Raw genomic sequence first — 17500 nt, 5'->3', positions numbered from 1 at the left:
TGAGAGAAAGAGGGTGTGTGCGTGTGTGCATGCATATGTGTATGGGTGCCTGTGTAAGATGATATGCGTTCAGTATGCACCATGAAACACAAGGTATCCAAGCAAGGGCAACAAGAAACACAAGCGCACCTGCACACCGACGGGATCGCCGCCAACGCCAAAGCCAAAGTTGCCTGTGTTTCATTGCATGCACAGTGATTCAATTAGAGAGGCCCCAAGGGTTTCACCGCAGTGTTGAAACGCACACACACACACACACACTAACACACTAACACGCACACACACACACACCCACACAACATACATACACACACACACACACACACACACACACACACACACACACACACACACACCATACACGCACACACACACACACACACACACACACACACACACACACACACACACACACACACACACGAACGCGAACGCGAAACGTAACCAAATACCTGTGCCAATGAATGGGTCGACTACATCAATGTGCTTGTTTCCTGCAGTGGCGCTGTCGCTCGCTGCAGCCACTGCTGATGCCACAAGCACCAGCACCAACAGTGATGCACCGCAGCGACGTCGCGCCAACCAAACAACAGCTGCCGTCATCATCGTCCTGCCACCTGCCGAAAGTTGGATGAAATCATCCACTAATCGCCATCAAACGCGAGCAAACACAAGGAGGTTGTTTGTTAACTCTCCCTCCCTGCCACTTTCTCCTCGTCTTGCTTGCTCGCTTGTTCAATTGAGGCAAGAAGCACAAACACACACACACACACACATGCACGTGAAGCATCAAGAAGAGGAAAGAGAGAAGAACACAACCCCACACAGACTGTGAAAAACCAAACAACAACAACAGCGACAACAACAACAGCAAGAGGAAGAAGAGGAGGTTGTAACAACACATAGTTTTCATCAGGCACATCCACTCGACTGTCATCGTCCACCGCTTCCACCGCTCAATGTGACAACGTGACACGCGCATACGCAGCACGGGTCACGATCGCCACATCATCACACCAGCCAGCCATCCAGCAACCATCACACATCATACGATTGTCATTGTGCATCGGTTCATCATCAACAACAACAGCAGCAACATCAACAACAACAGCAACAACAACAACGGCGTCATCGTCGTCATCACAGCATCATCCACCCATCTCATCAGTGCCACCCGCTCAGGCGGCGCTGCTGGGCATGCTGCGCTTTGCAGCGGCGAGGTCCCACACGACAATCTTGCCGTCGCTGCCCACGGTCGTGAACTTGGCCACGTTGCCCTTCTCGCCAGCAAAGATCTGCAGGTCTGCGATGCAGTTCTGGTGGGTGGTGTTGACCTTGGTCTTGAGCGCGCTGCCCTCGGTCGTGCCTTTGCTGTCAAGGTTGCGGAACTTGTCCAGCGCACGGAACGTCGACTTTGTCTCCTTCTCCTGCCGCGTGTCGAGCTCGCCTAACCAAGAGACGGAGAGAGAGAGAGAAGGGGGGTGGGGGTACGGGTATGGATGAGTGGGTGGATGGATGACGGGGGGTGGATGGAGGAGACACAATATGCACTGCACACACCAAGGACAGACAGGCAAGTACGGTGATGTGCACACACACACACACACACACACACACACACACACACACACACACACACACACACACACACCGACAAACACACACACACAAAAATACAAACACATGAATACAAAACACGCGCACACGCATGTACATGCAACCAGCGACAGGAGTACTGACCGATGTACTGGAGAGCGCCTGTGAAGGAGAAGAGAGCGGGGACGTAGTCAAAGCCGGCGGCAACAAACTCCGTGGCAGAGACCCACTCGATGGTGCGGTACGGCAGCGCCTTGCACGGCAGGCGGTGCATCCTGCAAGGGGTGTGATGGTGGTGATGATGATGAGCATGGTCGATGTGGTGAACACAAAGGGCGCAAGCAAGCAAGCAAGAAATCAAGAAAGCAAGCAAGCAAGCAAGCAGACAAGCAAGCAGGCGAGCAAGCAGGCAAAGACGGAAGCAAGTGAAAAGAACACAAGCCCCCTCCTTGTCGTTATCACCACCATCATCGATGGACTCACTTGAGGTTGTCTGTGGCGTCGACGACGTAGACGCATGAGTCGTGTGCGGCAAAAGCCACCTTGGTTCCGTCCTGCGAAAACGACACAGCGTGCACCCAGCCGCCAGCCGTGCTCGTCGAAAACTCCTGCACAACTTCGCCAAACTTCTTGCGCGCACCCCACTCCGTCTCCTTGTTCTTCTCGTCCACGCCCTTGACGGCGGCGCTGAAGATCCTGTGCACAGAGAGAAAACAGCACAACCACGCGGAGCGGTGTACAGTGGGGGAGATGGCGTGAGACAACAACAAGCACACAGCTGCACACGCATGCGTTCTGTGCAATCAATTGGGCGTGCGTGCTGTGCTGCCTTGCTTGCCACACAATCAAAGCGGCAATCTGCACCCTTGTCGTTTGCCTCCCCTCTGATCCCCGCTCCACGACCCCTTCACACCACCACCATCATCATCCACCACCATCAACCCCTCCACCAACAACACACCAGCACCAGCGCCACAAATGAGCATGGCCACAGCACCTGCACTTGAAGTCTGCGCTGCCTGCTGCGAGGAGGTAGTTGTTTGGGTGCCAGTCGATGGACAGGATGGTGGAGCGGATGGGCCGCTTGATGTGCTTCGACACCCACCAGTCGTTGTCCTCCTCAAAGTAGCACACAGAGATCACACGCGCACCGCTCCCAACTGCAAACTTTTTGCCTGACCCAGCGAGAGATACGCAAGTGTGAGTGTGAGTTGTGAGAGAGTGTGTAAGTGAGAGAGAGAGTGTGTGTGTGTGTGAGTTTGTGAGTGAGTGTGTGTGAGAGAGAGAGAGAGTGTGTGTGTGTGTGTATACAGACGTGCGTTGAGGTGTGCGCCATGACAAGCTCAAGGAATGTGCCACGTATTGAACCCTTGCACATCCAACCCTGCCCGTTTCTGTCGTCTGATGGCGCGACTGACCGTTGGGGGACCACTTGACGCAGGTGGCAGCGCGGTTGATGCGCAGGATGACAAGCTTCGGGTCCCAGACTTCCACGCCAGCATCGTTCTTCTTCTGTCATGGCATCACGGGCACGTGGCAGTTGGCGGTGGTGGATGGGGATCGGTTGCATCAGGGTGAATGGTGAGTCCACTGACAAGTGCAAGTCATGAAGGCAAGAGGGAGCAACGCGAGTAACATACACACACAGACAAACAGACAGGTAGGGAGGAAGAGAGCGAGAGGCACACGCGCACGCGCACAACACTATACACCCACGCACACGCACACACACCCACACCCACACACCCTCGCACGCACAACACGAATGCACCCACACCCACACACCCACACAACACGTACATACCCACACACACACACACACCCACACTCACCCACACACCCACACAACACGTATACACCCCCCCCCCCCCCACGCACCCAGCAGTAGACGTAGGCGTTCCGGTCATGGCCACAGGTGACAATGTCGTTGGACTCGGCAGACCAGTCAATGCCGGTGATGGTGGCCGTGTGCTGCAGGTGTTGTTTGCAGTCAGAGAAAAGGAGTGGAAGCAAACACGCAAGTGAGTCGGCGACAGCAAGAGCAAGAGTCAGAGCAAAAAGCAACAACAAGAGTACAAGCAACAGTCCCCAACTCGCCCAAACGCACCCCCCCCCCCTCACACACACACACGAAACGTACATCCTCGAGGGTGTGTTCGAGCTTGTAGTTCTTGCCATCGAACGAGTAGATGTGTGCCTTGTTATCGCCCGGGGACACGCACACCTCTGAGGGTGGCAAGGGCAAGGGCAAGAGAGAGACAGAGAGAGGGAGAGAGGGAGAGAGGAAGAGGGCGAGGATCACATGAAGCGTCAGGTTGAGAAAGCTGATGTGTGCAAACGAGTGGCTGATGTGCGCACAGCGTGCTAACATGATCCACCCTGCAACACGCATGCGCACAAGTGTACATGCATGCACTCACGTGTCTTGTCCTTGTTCCACGCGTGCGTGAAGAGGGGAAGAACCGGGTTCTTCATCAACTGCAACCACACACACACACACACACACACAGACACACACACAGACACACACACAGACACACACACACACACACACACACACACACACGCACGTATGTACACGCATGCAGCCATGGTGCGTGAGCTCCCCAATGCAAAACAAACACAAACACAACATCGCACAGGGATCATGTGCAGTGGGCACAAACAAACCACACACACACATACAACACAAACATAACACAAAACACATACATGACACATTACACACAACATTACAACACAGCACATACACGCATGCGCACCTGAAATTCCGTGGCCATGGCGCCTGTGGTGGTGGTGGTGGTGGTGGTGGTGTTGTTTGTATTGGTCGACGACTGTCTTCTTGGGGGATGCTCAGCGGCGCTGTTCGTCTTGTTCCCTTTTTGTCTTCACTGTCTGCCAAATGCGTTGCCAATTGCAGCCCAGGTTGTGCCAGCTCAGGCTGTGGCGTTGCAATTTGCAACGACACCCCACGACGATTGGCACAAGGTTTGCGGCAGTTCTCGCACACCCACACAACCGGGAATTGAAAACAAAGGGTGGCCTCCTCAGGATGTTGTAGGCGGTCACAGCGCAAGTAAATTTTTTTTATTGTTGTTTGGGAACCCGTTGTCTGGCCTTTGGTTCGTCCGTCGCAGCATCGCAGCAAACCGTTTGTTCGCTGGAAACTTACCCACATCTCCACTACCAAGCGACCAGCAAAGCAGCACAGACGAACCTCGCTCCCACAGCCCGCAAGCAAACCCCCCTTCCTTCCAACACAACCAAAGGTGAGGACGAGGAGGAGAGGTAGTTGGTGGGGCTGTGTGAACCCGCGTCTGTGCGTGTGTGTGTGTGTGTGTGCGTGTGTGTGTGTGTGTGTGTGTGTGTGTGTGTGTGTGTGTGTGTGTGTGTGTGTGTGTGTGTATGTGTGCGTGTGCGCGCGCTTGTTGGAGTGGCAGTACAACAGCAACAGCACAACCCGCAACAGCAGACAACCAAAGAGTGTTGCCATCACCAGCAAGTTCCAACGACATCCGAACTTGGGTGCCGTGTGGGCTTGTCGACACAGCTGCCAGCACTTGCATGCCGCTGTGCAACCGTGACGCTCAGAGCGCGTTGTTGCCTGCCGCCCGAAACACCACCAGCAATACGGATCCCGACAACTGTCACATCCCAGTGCCACCGACCGGCGCTTGCGGTTGTGGCGCGCACTCTCCAATTGTTTGTGTTGACGTTTGTGTTTGCGCTCAATGGTGGCGCCCGGCTTTCCTTGATTGGCTCTCTCTGTCGCCAAGAGAAGCGTCCCTACGAACGCGAGTTGATGTGGTGTTGACCAGCAACCACAGCCACAACGACAACAACAGCAACAGCAGCAGCGAGATCGCACGCACTCTTCGTCAACCTTATGTGTATTCTCCTCTGTGTGCTCAAGTCACCTGGTTCGCAATTCTCACTCACTGTGCTTGTCTTTTGTGTGTGCGTGTGTGCGTGTGTGTGGCTTGCTTCCACGTTTATCATTTTTCCCTCTCCTCTTACCCTCTCTCTCCTCGTCTCCTCCTCCCATCTTCTCGTCCCATCCTTTGACAGACAATGTCGTGGCAGCAGTACGTCGACCAGCACCTCATCGCGACCGGCAAGGTCTCCAAGGCCGCCATCCACGGTCTTGACGGCAACCCATGGGCCACATCCGCCGGCTTCACCGTGCGTTTGTCCGTGCCATTCGCTTGTTCGTGGGCTTTTGTTTTGTTTTATCGTCTGCTGTTGGAAAGAGCTCACACGCTCGTGTTCGTGTTGTGACTCCTGCGATTGTGCGATGGCACCCCTCACCAACGCGTGCATGCACAACTCGTTTGCTGTCTTGCTACAGGTTGCGCCTGCGGAGGCAGCAGCCCTTGCGCGCGCCTTTGGCGATCCCCAGCCCCTCTATCAGACTGGCATCGTCCTCAACGGCGTCAAGTACATGTTCCTCCGCGCCACCGACCGCTCCCTTCTCGGCCGCAAGGTGCGTATCTCCTCCTGACCCAGCCTGGCACGTACACCAACCAACAGCCGCCAACCTGCGGCGCTCTCTTGCCACCATCACACACACACACACGTTGTTGTACTCACACGCACACATTTTTGTACTCATTCGCTCGCTCATTCACGCATTACGCATGCACACATACCACGCTCATGCACACACATGCACACATACCACGCTCATGCACACACATGCACATACAGGGCGGTGATGCTGGCTGCATTGTTGTGAAGACCAACCAGGCTCTGTTGATTGGCGTGTACGAGGGTGGCCTGCAGGGCGGTGACTGCAACAACGTCGTTGAGAAGCTTGCAGACTACCTTGCCTCTGTCGGCTACTAAGCACCACACCACCCTCCTCACCAACCACAACCAACCAGCCCTACATGCAGATAACAATCCTTCCCAGCACCCACACAACACAACAAACAACCCCACAACCTCAACCAACACGAGCACGAGCACCCCGTATCTGTTGTCGCCCTGCTTGCTCTCCATCATCGCATCGCATGCTGGACGTTGCTGTGCGACACACAAAGATCGGAGCTTTTCGCTCAACCCACATACATACCCTCCCCTCCCACAAGTTTTTTCTTCTTCTTCTTCCCCATAGATGTCATTCGTTATTGTTCACTTGCCTGTTGCTGCCAGCACGCATGCAATACGCGTCCCCCTTCCCCTTCTCTTCGTTGATATGCGTTGTTGTTGCTGTTGTTGTTGTTGTTGTTGTTGTTGTTGTTGTTGTTTTGCGTCTTGTGTGTGAGTGTTGTGTGAGTGGCGATGTCGTTGTTTACATCGTCCATCATCATGTTGGACACCTCACACACTCTTTTGTTTGCTCTGTGCTCTTTCTGTCTGTGACACCTGTCATGTATGGATGTTGGTTGTGACACCACATCAAGAAGAAAACAGCTACATACATACATACCAACAAGCATCAGCAATGACACGTTTGCGTGCATGTGTGCTTGCGTGTGTGTGTGTGGCGATATTGTGTTTGTACTGCTGGGGGGAAAAGGGTGATGGATGAGGAGCAAACAAAAGAAGTGTCAAGAAAGAACAGCACGTGTGTTGACCTGTTGACTACAGTCATGCATGGCTATGAAACAAAAAGAATAGAATCTGCTGCTACACAGTGTGTACAAGGAAACCAAAAAAAAAATGAATTGGGCGAAACACATCTCGAACATGTGGGCCTCAGTGGTGTTGTCAAAAACAAAAGCAAAAGACACAAAACGAACAAGAAGAATTGTACGCAAGATAAGGTGAGCACTGGGACCAATGCCGTGCAACACAACAGGCACAGAAGTTGGCGAGTCACGTGCGTGAAGGCTGCTTACTCTGGTGAGCACGCACACCAACATCCTAACATCGACAGCCTCACACAGGTCAGGGTCAACACGATTCCTTCCGAGCACGTCATGCTGAGGGGCGTGGTGTTCTGCTGGGCGAGTTGAGCCCTTTGGATGAAGCGAGCGACGAGGATGCCGCCTTCACCCCAGCGCTGCTGCTGTCGTGCGAGTCCTTGCTGTTGGGCGTCGGCACCCTGTTCATTCGCATGTTGACGCGACCGCCGCCGCCGCCGCCGCTGGGCGCGTGGTGGTGCGGCGGTGGCTGCTGCTGGTGCGTCACCTGTGCTGTGACACCACCGCTGCCGCAGCTGCTGCCACTGCTGCGTGTGCGAGAGCCCCCAGTTGTGCCCTCGATCAACTGCGTGAATGCAGCCACACCGCGGCCAACGTGCGACGTGGTGGAGAACCCGTGCGCGGGTGTTTCCGTCGTGCTTGTGCGTGGGGCGACAGCACAGAACTTGGACCCTGCATGAGGAGTACGAAGGAAAGTGAGGGGAGGAACATGGGCGATGGTGAGAAATGCGATCATTGTGAGGTGCAATGCTTGCAAGCATGCGACAACATACACATTATGATGTGCATGAAACAGGCCACACACACACACACACACACACACATGCACACACGCACACACATGCACACACATGCACACACACACACACACACACAGACACACAAGCAAACTGAGCAAGCTAACTCAGAAGTAAACAACGCACCGCGTCGTGGTTTGTCGTCGTCTGTCTTTGTCACTGCTGCCGCTGTTGGTGGGGATGATGGAACAGGGATGCGTGTGTTGGATACTTGCTTCAGTACTTGACTGCCTTCGTTGCTCTTATCCTTGTGCTGTTGAGATGCGCTGCTGCTGCCGCTGTGGGCGTGGTTGCCTGCAGGCACCTGTTGCCGGCGTACGGGCGAGAGGCGGCGCCCCCTCCCGCTGGTGCCGTCCTGGCGTGAGCGCTTGGAAAACTGACGCGCAAGACTCCGCACATTCGCCGCTGCTGCCGCTGCTGTGGACGACAACGACGATGACGACGATGTTGTTGGTGGCACATGCTCGCTGTCTCCACCATGATGGCGCGGGCGCTGTGATTGACTCGAGGACGTCATGGCACCGTGCTCGGCTGCATCAAGCTCCACCGCGTGGGGAATGCCCGTGCTGCCCTGCTTGTGCAGGTGACCAACAGCAGCGGTGGTGTGCGCAGCCTTCTCGCCGACACCGCTTGCCGATGACGGGGCCTTGGCAGCGTTGTCGGTACGAAGGCTGAAACCAGCCCTCCCACTGCCACTGCCACCGACAGCATGCGAGGCCGAGGTGAGACTGCTGCGTCCACTTCTGCGGTCCTCGCCCAGCTTCAGCTGCTCCTGGCTCTGGCGTTCACGCATGCGCCAGAACGAAAAGCTCTCACGGCTGCCGCGTTCTGCCGTCTGATGCAGCACTCCCGCGCGCGCCACCGGAGATGGCGCAGCACGTGTTGTTTGCTGCTGTTCTTGCTGCTGCTGTTCTTGCAGTTGTTGGTTTTGTTGTTGTTCTTGTTGATGGCTCGCGTGATGCTTTGTTGGGGAGGCTGTGCTGAATGCAATGTCCAAACTCTGAGCGCGCGTGCGCACATCACCACTGCTGGCACCAGCGTGGTTGTCCGTGCTAGTGGTCTTGCCGCCCACTTTGTCTGCTGTGGCCTTGTTGAACATGTGGATAAACTCCATGATGCGGGACGCGGGAACGGGCTCAAGCTGCTGCGACGGAGGCCTTCTCGAATGCTGTTGCTGCTGCTGCTGCTGCTGCCGCTGCTGCTGTGGTTGTTGGCACGGAGCAACGGGCGACACTGCTGTGGGTGTTGCTGGTGATGTGCTGGTGTCAGATGCCGTCGCCGTTGTTGCTGTTGCTGCTGCTGCCATTGGCACCGTCGTGGCCTGGGGTGTGGGCGATGTCGGGTTGGGCCTTGCGACTGTGTGGTGGGCGGGGGTGCGTGCCAGCGGCGACGGCGACGGTGCCCTGTTCTGCTGCACGTTCGCCGGCGATGGTGATCGCGTGCACGGCGCAGAGTCCGCCGCCCGCGAATTCAGCATCTGTATCTGCTCCCGCACAGAGAGCGGCTTGGCTGTGCTCGAGCTTTCGCCTGTGTTGCTCGTGGCTGCAGTGGCACGTGTTGGAGATGACGTCGGGGACTTGCGACGGAGACTCAAGCGAAGACCACCGCGGCGCGTTGGTGGTGTTGGCGCTGACGCCGATGACGGCGAAGCACTGGTTGTCGGTGTTGTCGTTGTTGTTGCTGACGGTGACGCGGAAGATTGCGATGTTGAGGATGTGGTTGCCTTCACTCCTTCATCCGTGCGTGCCTTCGTCCGCAGCGAAGATGACCGTGGTTCTGCTGCCGCTGATGCCTCCTCTGGCAGTTCAGGAATCGGTGATGAACACGGCGTGGAGTTGGATGTGGACGCCTTGCTGTTGCTGGCGCTGTTGTTCTTCGAGCGCCCACCACGCCGGAACGACATGAGGGACCACCTGTGACCACCGCTGCCACTATTGCTGCTCGTGCTTGGTGTGCGCTTTCCTCGCTTCTTGGCCGCTGTCTTGTCTCCACTGCGTTGCACTGGCACGGTCTCGCATTCGTCTGCAGTTTCCGTCTCAGTGCCGTCCGTTGTGGCGCCCCCGTCCTGCTCGCCAACACCACTGGCAGCTGAACTGCCCTTTGACCTGCGGCGCGTTGGAGACCGCAGCAACCGAAGGAAGCCACCACCACCACCACTGCTGCTGGTGCTGTTGCTGTTGCTGGTGTCGTTTGTTGACGCTGTGTTGCTCTGTCGCCGTCGCCCCTTGTACCGCTGTGGCGACGGCTGCCGCTGCTGCTGATTGTCGGATGCAGACGCATCGGAATGCTCCTGCGCACATGTGCTGTCAACGCTGCTGCGGGGCGTGCGCTCGCCGTCAGTGGCATCTTCACAGCCCGTGCTCACGCCGCTGCCGCTGCCACCATCGCCGACACACGGGGGAGACCCTGCGCTTGTTGCGCTGCCGCGTGTTGGCAGCCCCTTGGTCATCATCCCTGTCGACGTGGCGTCGCTGCTGGTGCTCTCGAGCGTGCGCCGGCGGAGAGAGAGGTATCGCCGCCGTGTGCGTGTTGGGGATGGTGGGCCGCTCCCAAGTCTCGACGACAGTCCGGCTGTTGTCGTGGCGGCCGATGGTGTTGGTGTTGTCGTCTCGGGTGTGTCGCTGCTTGCGCCAAGCACCTCCGTGACTGTCACGTTGCCATCATCCTCATCTTCGCCAAGCGCATCGTCGTGGCTGTACACATCAGCCAGGTTGAGTGCGAGCCCGGCGGTGATGTCAGAGCGACTGCGGCGGTGGCGGTGCACTGGCCGCTGCTCATCACCGCCATCCGTACGCAGCGCCATATCGTCACGCGTCGTGATGCTGTGGCTGCGCCCGTGTGCGCTTGACGCTCTTCGTTCACCACGAGCAACGGCGCTGCCCCGGCCAACCAGGGAGTCGAGCGCATCCGTGATTTGCGACAGTACCTCAAACGTATCTCGGGACAAGTGGCGGCGCAGCAGCGGCGCTCGCGGTGCTGTTGCTGCTGTTGATGTCGCTGTTTCTGTCGTTGCACTTGTTGTTTCTGTCGTTTCGTCCGTAACATGTGCGTCGTGCATCATCGCTGCCATGGGCGAGGATGGCGTGCTTGCAGGCAAGGGATCGCTGCTCTCATCACCACCAAACCGCGACATGCATCCATCGCTCATGGCCAGGGACACGGGCCGTGTGGCGTTTGCGGACGTGTCTGCCTCATAACCGGACGAAAGCGTTGTTGATGCGTCTGTGCTTGGTCTGCGGTGTGGCAACCGGTGCATTGACAGCAGCTGGCCCAACGTGTCAGCCTCAGCCTCAGCGTCGTCGTTGTCGTCGTCATAATTTCCGTCATCACCAGAAGACAGTGTCGCAGAGTTGGTGCCGGCGAAGAGCCTGTCACCCCGGCGCAGCAAGTCGGCAGCAGCTGCTCCTGCTCCCCGTGCAAACGACCCGTGGTCGTCAGCCGTGGTCTCAACAATCGTTGGCGTGGTGGTTGCGTCGTCCTCCGATGCGGTTGCATGGGCTGCTCCATCCGCATCGCTGCTGCTGTTGGATGCAGATGCATCACAGAGGGCCGTGGTTCGCTTCGCGTACCGTAACAGCGCCGCAGGCTTTGGTGCGACGTTCGGTTTTGTTCGTCGAGGATGGGGCAACCCACGTCCGCTTCCGCCATGCTGAGTTGTGCCTGCTGCTGAAGCTGCTACGCGTGCACTTGTGGTTGTTGTCGTCGTCGTTGTTGCACCAAACGTGGTTGTGGTTGTGCCTTTTGAAGATTTGACTGCCGTTGCTGCCGACACATCGCCAAACATACGCTGCAGCCGCTGTTGGCTCTGCACACCGGATCCTGCCACAGCTGCGATCTCTTCACCATGCTGCTGCTGCTGTTGTTGTTGTTGTTGTTGTTGTTTGCTTGCAAGCAACCCGGCAATGGATTTTTCGTCCATGAGTTCCTCAGAGATGCGGCGTGCCAGCTCCTCCCTCGACCGCTGGCGGTGACCGTGATACGACGGTGTTGACACGCGCTCCCGCACATCCAGCAACGACGGCGATTCCTGCTGGCCCTCACTGGTACTTGATGGCTGCTGCTGCGGGGCGGTGGCAGCAGTGTCATCGCTGTACTTGCGAATATCGCTCTGTGTGAAGGAAAACGCCAAGCCCTCGCTGTCCTCCCCACCCGTGGCGGAAGTCGTCGTGTTCCCATCACCACCTGCGCGCATGCTGGAACCGTCCACATCACCGTCACTGCCATCGTCGTCGTTGCTGACGTTGACCTCGCGGCGCTGGGCAGAGGCACGCCGACGTGAGCGCGGCGACAGAAACAAGTTCTGCTCAGATCCCGTCATACATGTCAGATCAACAGACGGCCGTCCGCTATCACGCGCTTCCTCGTAAGCTGCAGCTGCATTGCCTGCAAGCAGCGCCAGGGCAGTGGACGTGGTGATAGCACCTTCCACAGCGGGCGCGTCTTCGTTGTCGCTCCCTCTGCCCGGGTTGCGGCTGCCACCGCCGCGTGTGCTGCTATCCTCGTCATTGTCATGGCTAGCCGTGTACTGCTGCTGCTCCTGCTGGTGCCGCGGCTTCCTGTCATTGCTGTCCGCATGACTGGCGTTGGCTTTCGTTGCCGTCGTGTCAAGAATGGCCTGCCTGTCCTCCAGCAGCATGGTCTCGTAATCGTCCATGTCTGCCTGCAAGCACGCACGCAATTCCTGCACGCGACGGCGTGCTGCCGGGCCACTTGCTTCCTGGCGCCCAACAAGCTGCAACCTGCCATCACTCACACCATCAGCATCGTCAGCATCACCAGCGTCACTCTCGCCGTCGTCGTTCGATTCGATGTGGAGGTAGCTGGCGTTGATTGCGTCAAGATCTTCCTCCTCATCGTCATCATCATCATCATCGTCATCGTAGCCATAGCCGCCATTGTCACTGCCGTCGCCACAGCCTTCCGCTGCCTCAATCGCGGCCTGGATGCCAACCATCGCTGCCTCTTCCTCATCGCTGTCGTGAGCGTGCACACGCAGTTCCGTGGCTTCAACCATTCCAGCCATCTCCTCACCACCATCTTGATCACCATCATCATGATTGCCGCCCTCGGCTTGTGTGCGTGCGTGTGTTCTGCCAGCACCACCACTCGCCACACTGAGGGGAGAGGTGCGGCGCTGTTTGTGTGCTTGTGCGCGTGTGCCGGTGCGGCCACGGGCGCCGCCAAACTCAACCACGTCCATGTCCGCCGGCACAGCCTCCTCGTAGCCAACACCGGGGGTGCTTGACGGGGTTGTCTTGCCGCTGTCGCTGATGGATCGAATGTCCAGCACTGTATCGAGCCCATTGGATGTCCAGTCGATGGCTTGGCGCAGCTGGTCACGATGCACACCCTTCATGCCCCTGCCCGCTGTGCCGTGGGCATGGTGGTGCAGCGATGGCGAGGATGACGCTTCCGCTTGTGCGCCGTACAACTTGTTCATGACGCGCTGGTCCCACTCGACGTGGCTGCTGCTGGAGGTGAGGCGGTCGAGGGGTGAGACGCTGCCGTCAGCCTCGTCATCAACACTGTCCGTGTACTCATCGCCATCTCCACCAACACCGTCGTGACCAAACATCCCATCGCGATACACTTTGTCATCATCTTCGTCGTCGTCATCATCATCATCATCATCATCGGCATCATCGAGCTCGTATCCGTAGTCGTCGTAATCAACGTCGTCGTCGTTGTCGGACAACTCATTGTGATTGTGGAAGAGAGAGCTGTGGCGCTTCACCACCACTTCGCCATCGCTCACGGTGCCGTCGCTGCCTGCATGCACGGATATGCGCCGTCCACCAGGTGGGGTGGCGCTGGAACGACGAAGCAGCTCTGTCATGCGACCAACGTCATATTCTTCGTCGTCGTCATGATGATGATGATGATGATGATGATGATGATGATGATTGCCATCGCCATCTCCGCTTGTGTCCATCGCAACATCGCCCGGCTCCACGTCCAGGGAATTGCTCTGTGAGATGCCACCAAGTGTTGCGTCTTTGCCGTTCACATGCACACAGCTCCTCGCCTTAACGACACCGACAGCGGCTTGCGAAGCGCTGTTGCGTTGAAACAGTTGATGTACTTGCTGCTGCTGTTGCTGATGCGGTTGTTGCTGATGATCCACAGTTCTTGCGTCTGCGTTGGGTCCACGTGCGCTGAGCGTGCTGTCGCGTGACCCTTCTCTGCTGAGTTTCTTGGGGATGGGAAGATTCTTCCCCAAGTCCTCCACGCGCACTGCCTTGAAGAATGAGGACAGCTGTTCAGAGAGACTTGACGTGGAGGAGGCCCGGTCGTCATCGTCAAGCAGCGCCGGCGAGCTCGCGTGTCGCAGCGGCAGCGGCCCCGATGATGACAGCACTTTTGCAGTCCTGTGCTGTGCTGGTGCTGGTGCCGGTGGTGTCGTGGTGGTGGTTGTGGTCGTGGTGGTCGCTGCTGTGGCCGTCATGATGGTGGTGGTGCGCTGTGTTGCCGCCTGTGCCATTCGTGCCATTGCTGGCGGTGGCCCCCTGGTGATGATGCCGTTGTCGACACTCGCACGCGTACTCGGATACTGGTGTTCATGCGATTGCGAGAGAAGGTGGAGGTGTGACGATGCAAACACGCCAGAAGACGAGCGGGTGGCGGTGATTATTGCAGCATCACTTGCACGTGTCCGCAGCCGCTGTTGCTGCGGTTGTTGTCGCTGCATGTCGTGGTGTTGCGACATGTGGTGTTGTGGCTGTTGCGGCTGGTGCTGTAGTGGTTGCCGGTGTTCCGGTTCCACAAACGTCTCCTTGATGACAGACATGGCGCTGCTTGCACGGCGTGGCCGGCGGTACTGCTGCTGACTCGATGTTGGTCGGCTGCCGCTGCTGCCCATGCTGATGCTGCTGGTGGAGGTGGTGGCTGTGTGCCCGCGAATGCTCACAAGCGACGGAACGCGGGTCGACTCGCCAGACCCGGCCCTTTTCTTGGTCGTGAGCATTGCCTTCGACGCGCCACGTTCTTGTTGCTGCTGTAGTTGCGGCTGCTGTTGCTGTTGCTGTTGCTGTTGCTGTTGCTGTTGTTGTTGGGCAAGTGGAGCAAGGGACGTTGTGCTCGCGCTCTGCTGCTGGGATGTGTACGAGTACGGGGGCACGTGCAGGTCCTGTGTCAGCACAGACATGTGGCTGGAAGACCGCCGGGGCTTGCGTGCAGGCAACGGTTGTTTCTGCTGCTCCTGCTGTTGTTGTTGTTGCTGTTGACGGAGCACGTCGCCAGGGAGAGAGTCGCCGGCAGTGCTGAACTTGGACTCCCACTGCTCCGACATTGCCTGTGCACGAGGGTGGGTGGTTGAGCGGCAAGGGTTCGGGTGAGTGCAGCAAAGCGTTGGAAGAGAGAGTACGAGTGCGAGTGAATGCGAGTGAGTGCAGGTGAGGGGGTGAACGTGTGCGCATGTATGCACACGCGCGCGCTCGTACACGCACATACACATATCTACGCAGTCAACAGTCGTACGCAGCCACATCATCGTACACACTGTACACGACCACCTTCACAACCTACCAGGCTGATTTTCTTCTTCTTCTTTGTCTGGTTGCGTGGGCTGCGTGTTGGCGTTGTTGCAGGACCAGGCACAACGCGTACGGCTTGCGAGCGGCGGAGTGTGTCGCCCACTTGTGCCTCCCACTCAATCTCAATGCCATCTGGATGTGTTGTGTGTGAATGGATGTTGTGAGGGGGGGGGGATAGTGTTGTGGGTGAATGTGCGTATTTGTTTGTGTGAGTGTGAATGCGAATGCAATCAATGCCCAGCTTACAGTTGCACTACAAAAAGCGTCACGGGCTTTTCGCCAGCAAACACACACACACACACACACACACGTACACACACGTACACACACACACACACACACGTGCACACACACACACAACAAGTAAACGCGACAAAGCCGCACCTGCTGTGACGAGGTGGTGGTCGTTAACGCTGAGGCCGCGACGAACCAGGGCTCTGGAGAAGACGGACGTGATGGACTGCCCCTGCTGCACAACAACGGTGGTGTGGCTGCTGTCCGGAAACGTGACAGACACGAAAAACCGCTGGTCGTCAGCCGCCACAGCGCCGAGCACGGCGCTCTGCTGTGCAAACGAAGGCCGCGCGCTCGACACCTGCCCGTCTGTGTCTGACTCTGTCATCTCCATGAGCGCGGATGTGCGGTTGCCGCGCTGCCCCATATTGGGGGTCGACGGCAGCGGTGTGTTTGGCTCGGAGTCTGACAGCACGCCGCCACCAGATGTGAGGCGCCGCGCCTTGACTTTGGACACGTCAACTACGTGCATGGGCTCGGATGCCTCGGCCGCGTGTGCCCGCAGCGCAATGGCGGTGGTCGCAGCTTGTCTGATGGTGGTTGGTGGTTGGTGGTTGGTGTTGAGTGGATGGTGGTGAGTGAGTGGTGGGAGTGGAGAGCGTGGTGAGGGACGAGAGTTGTGAATGTGTCAGATCGTGGGTGACAATGAAAGTGGAAGGAAAATCCATATAATGCGTGTATGTCTCACGTGTGCGCACACCCGAAAACACGGCTTTGCACACATTTCAAGCGATTTCAAAAACTTACAGTTTTGCTTCCACTTGTTCGAGAGTTTGGGATCGGCGCCGCTGCGGCGCTTTGAGAAGCTTTGCTGCAATCTTCTTTCCCCGTTTGGCTGTTGAATGAATGGAAGGGGAATATGAAACACGTGAGACACTCAACCGCAACAAAAACGCTGGATGCTGCAAGGCATCCCTTCCTTCTCGCTCCCTTGCAGCAACAATCAATCCATGCATTCAAGCACACACACACACACATGCAAAATAACACGGCTCAACACAAACCTTTGTGGCCGCCGGTTGGGGACATAAGCCCCTTCTTCTTGCGTGACGCCTTCTCCTTGAGCCAGGCCTGACGCAGCTGGACGGAGGACTCGCCAGTCTCCTTGAAACGTTTTACCGTCGCAGTGACAGCTGTGCTCCAATACTTCTTTTCCTTCACGGAATCACTGTGGAGTACCATCGGCTATACGTGGCAATGAAACCCGTGCGCACGTGCACAGGTGAGCAATGGGCGAGGCCGAGAGAGGGCAATTTGTGTGTGTGTGTGTGTGTGTGTGTGTGTGTGTGTGTGTGTGTGTGCCTGTGTGTGTGTGTGTGTGGTTTGGATGTGTGGTTTGGATGTGCGTTGGTGTCAACACTAGTGACAAGGGCGTGCGAAGCATGCGAGAATTCAGTTAACAGCGCGCAAACAGGCAATGTACCTTTCCCTCGACGGAGACGACGCGAAAGAAGGAATCATCAGGGAGACAGTTGTCCACAAACGTCTCGTCCATCATGAACATGCGCTTGATTGTCAAATCGTACGCGTTTTTCCACTTGTACACAACCTGTGCGAGCGTGTGTGCATGTTGGAGGGGTTTCAAATGAGCAACAGTTCACAGACGTGGAAAAATTGACACACACACACGCAC

At 57.1% G+C, this 17500-nt stretch overlaps 4 protein-coding genes across 4 annotated transcripts in view; 1 reads left to right on the top strand and 3 right to left on the bottom strand.

The window, feature by feature from the left end:
- PTSG_10430 (uncharacterized protein) overlaps positions 1–679 on the bottom strand; it is a gene marked incomplete at its 3' end in the record, with an annotated part of 7577 nt that extends 6898 nt beyond the window's left edge. The window contains exons 1-2 of the mRNA XM_004988752.1: positions 453–679; positions 130–173 (exon numbers count right to left, since the gene is read on the bottom strand). Coding sequence (XP_004988809.1) covers positions 130–173; positions 453–606 — 198 coding nt within the window. The 5' untranslated portion in view covers positions 607–679. The remainder of the gene's footprint in view (positions 1–129; positions 174–452) is intronic.
- Positions 680–717: 38 nt separating this feature from the next.
- On the bottom strand, positions 718–4536 carry PTSG_10429 (uncharacterized protein). The gene is made up of 9 exons (XM_004988751.1): positions 4359–4536; positions 4017–4074; positions 3737–3822; positions 3475–3567; positions 3015–3108; positions 2594–2771; positions 2080–2292; positions 1741–1871; positions 718–1447 (listed from the first exon to the last, which is right to left on the bottom strand). Exons 1-9 carry the CDS (start codon positions 4374–4376, stop codon positions 1179–1181), a joined length of 1140 nt encoding a protein of 379 aa, XP_004988808.1. The 5' UTR covers positions 4377–4536; the 3' UTR covers positions 718–1178.
- Positions 4537–4692: 156 nt separating this feature from the next.
- On the top strand, positions 4693–7036 carry PTSG_10428 (profilin). The gene is made up of 4 exons (XM_004988750.1): positions 4693–4865; positions 5665–5778; positions 5945–6079; positions 6304–7036. The coding sequence occupies exons 2-4, from the start codon at positions 5668–5670 to the stop codon at positions 6439–6441; spliced, it is 384 nt and encodes a 127-aa protein (XP_004988807.1). The 5' UTR covers positions 4693–4865; positions 5665–5667; the 3' UTR covers positions 6442–7036.
- Positions 7037–7065: 29 nt separating this feature from the next.
- Positions 7066–17500, bottom strand: part of PTSG_10427 (uncharacterized protein) — a gene marked incomplete at its 5' end in the record, with an annotated part of 13909 nt that continues 3474 nt past the window's right edge. Inside the window, 7 exons of the mRNA XM_004988749.1 lie at positions 7066–7916; positions 8168–15332; positions 15566–15705; positions 15958–16397; positions 16615–16702; positions 16872–17052; positions 17291–17416. Coding sequence (XP_004988806.1) covers positions 7519–7916; positions 8168–15332; positions 15566–15705; positions 15958–16397; positions 16615–16702; positions 16872–17052; positions 17291–17416 — 8538 coding nt within the window. The 3' untranslated portion in view covers positions 7066–7518. The remainder of the gene's footprint in view (positions 7917–8167; positions 15333–15565; positions 15706–15957; positions 16398–16614; positions 16703–16871; positions 17053–17290; positions 17417–17500) is intronic.

The sequence above is a fragment of the Salpingoeca rosetta genome (assembly GCF_000188695.1).
Source record: "Salpingoeca rosetta unplaced genomic scaffold supercont1.33, whole genome shotgun sequence".
Taxonomy (NCBI): Eukaryota; class Choanoflagellata; order Craspedida; family Salpingoecidae; genus Salpingoeca; species Salpingoeca rosetta.
Note: the sequence above shows the minus strand (reverse complement) of the source record. Positions and strands in the feature narration are given on the sequence as shown.

Bases quoted from the DNA above. Each gene is read 5' to 3' on its own strand.
- PTSG_10429 (XM_004988751.1), bottom strand. The intron at 3,823-4,016 runs GTGAGTGCATGC...TGCCACCCTCAG, and splicing joins GTGGAACAAGGACAAGACAC to AGGTGTGCGTGTCCCCGGGC. The intron at 2,772-3,014 runs GTCAGTCGCGCC...TCGCTGGGTCAG, and splicing joins CGTCAAGTGGTCCCCCAACG to GCAAAAAGTTTGCAGTTGGG.
- PTSG_10428 (XM_004988750.1), top strand. From the start codon at position 5,668: ATGTCGTGGCAGCAGTACGTCGACCAGCACCTCATCGCGACCGGCAAG. The intron at 5,779-5,944 runs GTGCGTTTGTCC...GTCTTGCTACAG, and splicing joins CCACATCCGCCGGCTTCACC to GTTGCGCCTGCGGAGGCAGC. The intron at 6,080-6,303 runs GTGCGTATCTCC...ATGCACATACAG, and splicing joins GCTCCCTTCTCGGCCGCAAG to GGCGGTGATGCTGGCTGCAT.